The sequence below is a fragment of the Neophocaena asiaeorientalis genome, unplaced genomic scaffold (genome assembly GCF_003031525.2).
Source record: "Neophocaena asiaeorientalis asiaeorientalis breed wild unplaced genomic scaffold, Neophocaena_asiaeorientalis_V1.1 scaffold30, whole genome shotgun sequence".
In the NCBI taxonomy this organism is placed as follows: domain Eukaryota; kingdom Metazoa; phylum Chordata; class Mammalia; order Artiodactyla; family Phocoenidae; genus Neophocaena; species Neophocaena asiaeorientalis.
In genome coordinates, this window is record NW_020174923.1 from 14,476,482 (window position 1) to 14,484,526 (window position 8,045).

At 45.7% G+C, this 8,045-nt stretch overlaps 1 protein-coding gene across 1 annotated transcript; it reads right to left on the reverse strand.

The window, feature by feature from the left end:
• Positions 1-2,038: 2,038 nt before the first annotated feature.
• Positions 2,039-7,552, reverse strand: LOC112410466 (intercellular adhesion molecule 5). The gene is given in 9 exon segments (XM_024761127.1): positions 2,039-2,247; positions 2,443-2,685; positions 3,352-3,585; positions 3,588-3,620; positions 4,156-4,434; positions 4,688-5,008; positions 5,881-6,106; positions 6,109-6,161; positions 7,498-7,552. Coding segments are annotated over 9 exon segments (1,653 nt in total).
• Positions 7,553-8,045: the final 493 nt, after the last annotated feature.

An 8,045-nucleotide genomic window follows, 5' to 3' on the forward strand; every position in this document is an offset into this window, starting at 1 on the left:
CCCGGGAACCTGGATTTGTAGTACTGGTTTGATGGACTGTGTAGGATGCTGTCAACAGTGACACCATGTGGCAGTGAGAAGCAAAGGCAGGATCAGGCTAAGCCTCCAGGGTCTCCACGGTGGACCAAGAAGTCCGAATGACCCCCTTCCTCCCTCCTGTTTAGGATTCACTGTTCCACAGAGCACTGGGGCCATGAGGTGGGGTTTGCAGATATGAGACAGCTACAGACCTGATCCCAAGACACTGAAATGACTGAAGATTCCCAGATGAGGCAACTCCATACTCTTCTTTCTAACTTATTTCCCCAAGTGCTCAATTCAGAAGAGTGAATAATTTCTATTACTCACATGATGAGAGAGCAGTGGCTAGTATATTTAGTAGAAAAATTGAAGCAGAGAAGGTCATTTTGGAGGGCTGCTGTTTTGCAAAATCAAACGGGGTATTTCCAAGCTCCCGCCGGGAAGCCTTCCTTGATCCTGAGTTAGGTGTTCTCCTAAGGGCCTGTGCTTCCCCATTCATAGCATTTAAGGTGCAGTTGTGCTTTCCTGTTGACATGCTCTAGCTTGTAGCAGCAGGGACAGTATTTTGTTCACCATTGTATCCCTGCTGCTTTGTATGTGTTGAAACCAAAGGATTATTTTATAGCTAATCCATAACCCAGACTCAGGAAAGGTCTGGCAAGAATGAGACAGTTTTTTCACTTTGATGCCTGATGCTGTGTCCTTTCTATCTGGTGTCTTCAATTTGGAAGGCTGTGGACCTGTATCTGGAAGTCTGGACTTTAGTTTTGAAGGCAAGTCAGAAAGGCTGCTTCCTGAACTAACGCACCACCTGCCCTGGGCTGTTTGGTTATGCTACCAACTTGATATTTTTTTCATAGAGATTGTTCTCAAAGTGCAACTATGTGACTTAATAAAAACTTTCAGCAGTGACACAGAAGAGAAATACTTTCAGAGGTCATAAAATCACTTTTACTTTTTATCATTTCCAACATTTCAGTGACCCATACATGACTGATTTTGGAGAAGAGACCTGGTTTTACAATTCTTCATGTCTTCTCTAGGGGGTGAATATAATCTTTCCAAAGAACAGAGAAGGAAGCTCAATCATATAGTGAACATTGTCACAAGAGGAGTCCTCCTGAAGCTTAAAGGGAAGTTTGCAGACATATAAAAATATATACTTCTTTATGTAAAAGGAGAATAAACATTGGAACTCTAACCTAAGAGCTTGTACAGGTAAAAAAAATTAATATGTTTAATGTGAACTCACAGATGATTTACTCTATAATGGATTATGAAAAGGAATTCAGAGATGTTTGGAGCTCAATTTCATGGAAGAACTCTACCTTCCATTGCAGGGACAGAACACTGGGCTAGAAAAGCTGCTTGTCTGACCCAGCGTGGAATTTCTTATGATTTGTATACTCCTCTATGGCACACAATAGATGGTTAGTGAGTTGAAGCCTAACCAGACACTGAGCCTTAATGATGTCATCAAGCTCAGCTCTGGGAGCCAGCATTCCAGAACCCCAGGCTAGGGGAGCACAGGAATGTGTAGGCGGGATTCGGGTTCTGACTCCTAGCCCTTTGTTTGGTATTGACTCCCTTCAAACTCCAGTCCCCAGACTAAGAAATTGGTTCCCACTTAGTCATGAGGAAACCATGAGAAATGAGTTGTATTTCAGAGATATTTCTGGCTATCTCTTCAGTCTGATGTTTGGGAGCAAAGGGCAGTGGGAATGGGGGTGACAAGGCACAGGCAGGATCTTCTTTTCTGAATCTGAGAGTGGACGGATAAATCACACAGCAAGGAGCAAGAGGCCCTCTCACCAGTTAACACTGAGACTGAATTCCTACTCAGAGGAGTTGAGCTTGTGGGTGGATTGGATCCACAGGACATGAGGGCCTGAAACACTGTTTTATGGGACCATAGAACACAAAGGATAATGTCTCTTCCTTTCTCTTCTACTCCCTCCTCCCTCCCTCAGGAAACCCCAGTAGTAGAGGGTGCCTTCAACCAAATAGCTGTTTCTAACTAACAGTTCTGTGCATTGTGCTTTTCTGCTTGTTGAACAGCAAACTGGCTTTCCTCCTCTTTGTTCTTCTCCTTCTGCCTATAGGGCAAGTTCCTCCTCTCTATCTTGCAGGGCCGATAGTTCAAATACAGTGCTATGATGATTACGCCCACTCCAAGGATGACAATAATAATGACAAAGATGGTGGAACTGACTCCTTCATCCAGTCCTGCCCAAGCACAGAAGACAGAGAATTGGGAGTGATAGAGGGCAGGAGAATCGCCCCACCCCAGCCCACAAGGCCCATTTGTCAGTCTCACCCTCCCCAGCCCACCGAAATCTTTCTTCTTTCCATGTTTGTTTAAGAATCCCAACCCCTGGGGGATTTCCATTCTGGGTCTGGCAGCAGGGGAGCTGCAGTCACCTTGAACAATGACAGCAATGTCTTTGCTGACAGAGCCCAGCTGGTTAGTGGCTGTGCAGCAGTAGGTTCTAGAGTGGTCCTGGGTTGCCTTCTGTGGCACTTCAAGGTCAAAGATCGTTCCATTCCAGGTACACAACAAGATTGGTGTCGGGTTTCCCTTTGGGACACAGGCAAGCATCTGCTCCATCCCTTCCAACCAGGTCTGGTTGCCAGGGCAACCAGATTCCTCTAATTGTGGCTTGTCTGGAAAAACAGGTCCCCAGAGGGGCCAGCTCAGGGCGCCACATTCCCTTGTCTCCATCACGCTCGGCTCCCTGTCCCTCCCCTAATCCAGACGCTGTGTCTCCTCCACCCAATAGCTTTCTTTCCCAAGGGGAGGACCATCAGTTCCCTGCTTTGAGCTACTCTTTTTCCTCCTTGGACGAGACTGAGATGCAGCACAGGGCATTTTAATGGATTGAGACTAAATGATCTGAACTGCTTTGTCAATGATGGCCCTGGGGTCCCTGCTTCCCATCTTTGCTTCTCAGTGAGTGAGAACATGGGTAGGGGTGAACCCAGAGACAACGATTTTTCTACTTTTCAAAATACAAGTTTTTATGAGGAAATTTCCCTCCTCAGCATAGGCTCCAACTATCACCTCCTATGTTCTCAGCCTTTGGCCCTCAACTAATACTGCCTGATCACTTTGACCACTTTTTCTTTTCTCTTCCTGGTTTCCCCCTAGGGTTCTCCCTACTCACTTTCCTAGGGGTAAGGTAAGCTTGAAGAGCTTTAATTTTATTTTCTCCTTTTTTTTTTAAATGAGAAAAATGTGGCAACTCTAATAATGAAGCTGCTGGCCAAGATCTCTGGAAATGGAACACTAACAATCCTTGTTTTGACAAGAAAGATCAGGCTTCTACTCACATAAGACATGGAGTTGGATCACAGTGGTTTTGCTCAGCCACTGACCCTGGACCTCCAAAGAGGCCTCACAGGAGAAATTTCGGCCATCATCTTCCTCCCTGGCGGTAAGTAAAAGCCAGGCAGGCTCCCCAGGGGCAGGGAGATCTGGGGCTCCCTGAAGCCGACAAGTAGGGCTGGGTGATGTTAATACATGCCCTGAGCAGGTCACGTTAATTTCTGTCCCTGCCAATGGTATAATTCTTCTACCTCCAGGATTGGCAGAGGGAAGCCTATAAAGAAAGGAAAAAGAGAATGAAACATATTTCTCAAAACTGACAGCCACCTCTGTACTCTTGCTGCTGGTGGCACCCCTCGGGCAGGCGGAGAGCAGGGGAAAGACTCTGGATACCATTACTGCTTCTGTGCTGACTGGCGGGAGCGACGAGATGCTGTGGAAATTTGCGAGCTTCTCCTGTAACAAGTGCCGCATGCACACGTCTGGCTATGCCTCTGCTGCAAGGATAGCGAGATGTCTTTCCATCTTACACATTTCCTCCTCACTTCAAATCATTGTTCCTAGGAATAAGTTCAAGCATTCAGAATCACTCTGTAAGTATTATGGCCTAAGGAAACAGGGTGAAGGCTAGATAGAACTACTGCCTCAGCGCATCCCTGCGCTTAGAGAAAGATGAAAACTAATGTTCACTTTGGAGTATACCTAGCAAAGATTAGTAGGGAAATTTGCAGTTGAATCACCAAACCTTTACTATGGACATTTTCAATGGCAGAGAACTGTCAAGGGAAGGGAAGAGGCAGGTCACTTACTACAGACATGCACTGGCTCTCTTGTTTTGTGTTCCATTGGACCCAGAGATACAAGGCAAGACAGCTCCTGATCACCAGTCTCCATGGCCCGAACACTGGCATTGGCCCATACTGTGTCTCCCTCCCAGGAGAGGAAGGACCTAAGCTCCTGGTCTCCCCGGAACATGTGGATCATTACCTCTTCAGCTGGGAACACCCTAGCCACCTCACAGCTCATGGTCTCTGCCATCCCAACTTCCAGAAGTGAAGAGACCCAGATTTGGGGGCTCTGAGAGAATTCTGCCAAGAAATGAGGAAAAGGAAAGAAAGGAGAAAAGCCATGATAAATCACATGTCATATAGGACCCCACAATGTAGGGAGTGAGGCTAGAAGCTCTCTGTCCCCCACAGTGAGTTTAAAACTCAAGTAAAGGTGGAGCTCAATTACCCTTACACCCTCATCCTAAACACTATGGGAAATGAGGGCCAAAGGCCAAGGTAAGCTGAGGAAACTGAGCCCCAGGATTCCCTCCACACCTGGGCTCTGACTCACCAAAGATTCGGAGCGCCTTGATGGCTGAGCTGCTGCAAAAGAGCCCTCCACCATGTGAACTCAGGTCCAGTTCTGCATGGCAGGAGAAATTGCACCTGTCATCCTCCCTTTGGGCTTTGACACTGATGGTGACCTCAGCTCTTTGGGAGGCCACAGCCAAGCTCCTAAAATTCTTTCTATGTAGTTCTTGGTTATCCTGGAGAAGGGTAAGGGTGAGGTTTTCCAGGGGTGTGACACTGGGCACGTGGCATGTCACTGTAAAGGCGTCATCCACAGCCACCCATTCAGGCTGCAGCTCCATGATCACTTGCTCTGCTGGCTCTTTAAGACAAAAAGGTGGGCTTGATGAGAGAAAGATACTCAACTCTCCAGAAAGAAATGGTATAGGACAGGAAGCCTGTGACAGAAGGTGACCACTACTCTTAAGCCATCTGATGAACAGTGTCAGCTTTCTGCCCTAGATGAGATGAGTTAGCCTTCTTCGTCCCATCAAAGGTGGCTAAAGCCAAGAAATGTTAACTGTTGAGGGGCCCCCTGCTTTGATAGTTGCTGCCATTCTGGAGAGCTTTTCTCTCTTACCAGAGGTGCTTCAGAGGCATGAGCAACTTCTGAGGAGCTTCTTACTGTCACACGAAAACGACACCCTAGCTAACCAAGCTCTGACACCCCAGAGATCACACTTATTCTTATGGCTACATCTTTGCCAATGCTATTTGCCTACCTGAAAGAGGCTCCTCGCCCATTCCCATCACTTCAAAACTTAGCCACTTGCAGGAATGAAGCTCAAGAGCCTCCTTTTCCGTGGAGACTTCTCCAGCTACCCCAGCCTACAAAGACCCCGCTTTCCCTAATCCCTGTTTATTCTAAAAATTTGTGACAAATAATTCAACAATGATTTTATACTTTTTTGATAATTTATAAATTAGCATCATTAGCAAATGCCTCCTGTATTTGAACATATTCTCAAAAGCACAGATGTCTGGATGCGCTCTATGGTCTGCTCCTAATTTAAAGGCCTACACCAAAGGGAAAGAAAAATAATTGGCTCTGGAATCCCTACAGGAGGACAGAAATCTTTATTAAGGGCCACAATTCTCTCCCCTAAAATAAGTCTCTTTCTAATTATTCCCTAAAGAAGGCACAGTCATGTTCCCCCACTCTTCCCTTCCTCCCCAGCCCTCAGCCCCACTCACGGTACACAGTGATGCCAAGGCTTATGTCCTTTTGGATCCCTGCACAAGAGAAGAAGCACTGCAGGATGGAATTCTGTGTGACATATTCCAGGAGAAACTCCTTCCACTGAGGCCCTTTGCCCACCTGGGTTTTCTTTAATAAGGTCTCAATTCCACTGGGTCCCGGGTCTGGACAGGTGGTGCTGCAGTTGACCATTAGGGACTGCCCATACTTTACAAGGGCCTGATGTGGCGGGCCTGTTGTGGCCAAACAGAAACCTCAAATAGGTCTTCTGCAGCCCCTGAAAAGGTCAACCACATATGCCAAAGACTCTGGTGAGGACCACAAGACCCAAGAAAGAAAATACAGAGCCTATTCTATCTAGTTACAGGTTAGAGAATAGGAAACCTACCCTGAATAAAAAGGTACAGGGGACAGACAAGAAAAAGACCCTTAAGGAACAAGTTAGAATCCTGACTCTACCACCATTCCCTCCTCTCATCATCTTTCTTGGGATCTCGATTTCTCTAATAGTGTCACCATGGAAACTATGGCGTTGCTAAAAATCATGCCCAGGAAACCATTCTCTTCCTAAACTTCCAGAAATCTTGGAAACTTCCAGAATTGGCTGCTGAGGGCCCTCATGGGGTAAGTAGACCCCTGAAAAAAAAGAGCTTTGTTACTTATACCTCAAAGCAGTGTTTCTCAAATTCTGGTCTAAGAATTGCCTTCACCAGAATTATGCTGGGATGCTTGTAGATTGCAGATTCCAGCTCCACCTCAGACTGAATGATTAAGAATTTGTGAAGGCAGGACCTGGAAATACTCAAGGGAACAAAACAAGCACTCCTGGTGACCTTTGTGCACACCAAATTATGGGAACCACTGGTATAAACGTGACTCCCAGGGTCACTCATTTCCATGGAACTTTTCACCTCTTCTTCTCAAAGTGAGACTATTCCATTTTGCTTTGGTGCTAAGGCAATAGATGTTTTTGGATGCTTAAGAGTTTACTCTGTTAGGGAACTCTTCTCAGGAACAGTGAGAGAGACATCAGGTAAGTTTTAAATGTCTGATACAGATGAGGGGCACAGTGTCCTGAAAACTTCCCTTACCGGTCCCCTTTAGCTATTCCATGTCTACCATCTACTTCATCTCCCAAATACTAGTCCTTTCTGGGAATACACAACTCTTGCATCAGTGTTACCCACTAAGGCTCCAGTTCCTTTCTTGCCATCTGGAGAACTCGCTCTTCACAACTGCACTATGGGCCCTGTCCTATCGAGATCCTACTGTAGCTCATCGTGACATAAAAGATGGCAACAAAGAAGTAAAAATATTCCCGAAAGCAGAATAGGACAGTCCAGGGGCAGCAGGGAGCCAAGCAGAGAAGGTATATTTCTTAGAGAGGGTTTTTTCTGATGGTCTATTATCCTGTCCCTTAATGTGGGTTTTCCCAGTTACAAGCCAGAAACACCTAGGATTCTGTGTCCTAGATCCAAGAAATAGGACTCTCTCCCAAGGGTCCAGATGAGTGAATACAAAAGTGTCACCCCACTCAGGATTTTCTATCCTCTTTCTCATTGACCTGTGCCCTGGCACATACTAGCTAAAGAAACTTTCCCAAAAAGCGTCACCTGGGCAAGGAATCAGGGCCAGCAGGGCCCAGACACCAAACAGTAGCATTTCCATCCTTATGAGAAGGGCCAAAAGCTGGAGAGGAAGAAAGGAGACAGCAATGCTGGAGAAAGTGACAGAAAAAGAGAAAAAGGATATAGGAAATTCTTTCTTTGATACTGTTCAAAGTTAGCTCCTTCCCTAAAAGCTTGCATGGTCTGGAGAAATTGTAGCAAGAGTATCAGTGGTATGGAGGTACGAAAAGAAATTCTTGCATCTATTTCAGTTTGGTTTATGTGCATAGCAAAAAGACATAGGAAAATATGAGAAATAATGAAGGGGCTATGAAAGTAAGTGAGATTCCTATATAAGCTTGTATTGCACTTACCTGTTTACATGTTTGCCTCTGTTTGAGTCAATAGAAGATGGCTGTTAGCATAGACATATGAAAAGTGAGGTTTAGAGAGATGAAATTTGGCAGTGTTTATCTGGCAGTCCAGTGGAAAGTGACCCTGAATCTAGAAAACATGTTCACTCAAGTCCTGTTCTCTTATGGGAGAAATATTTC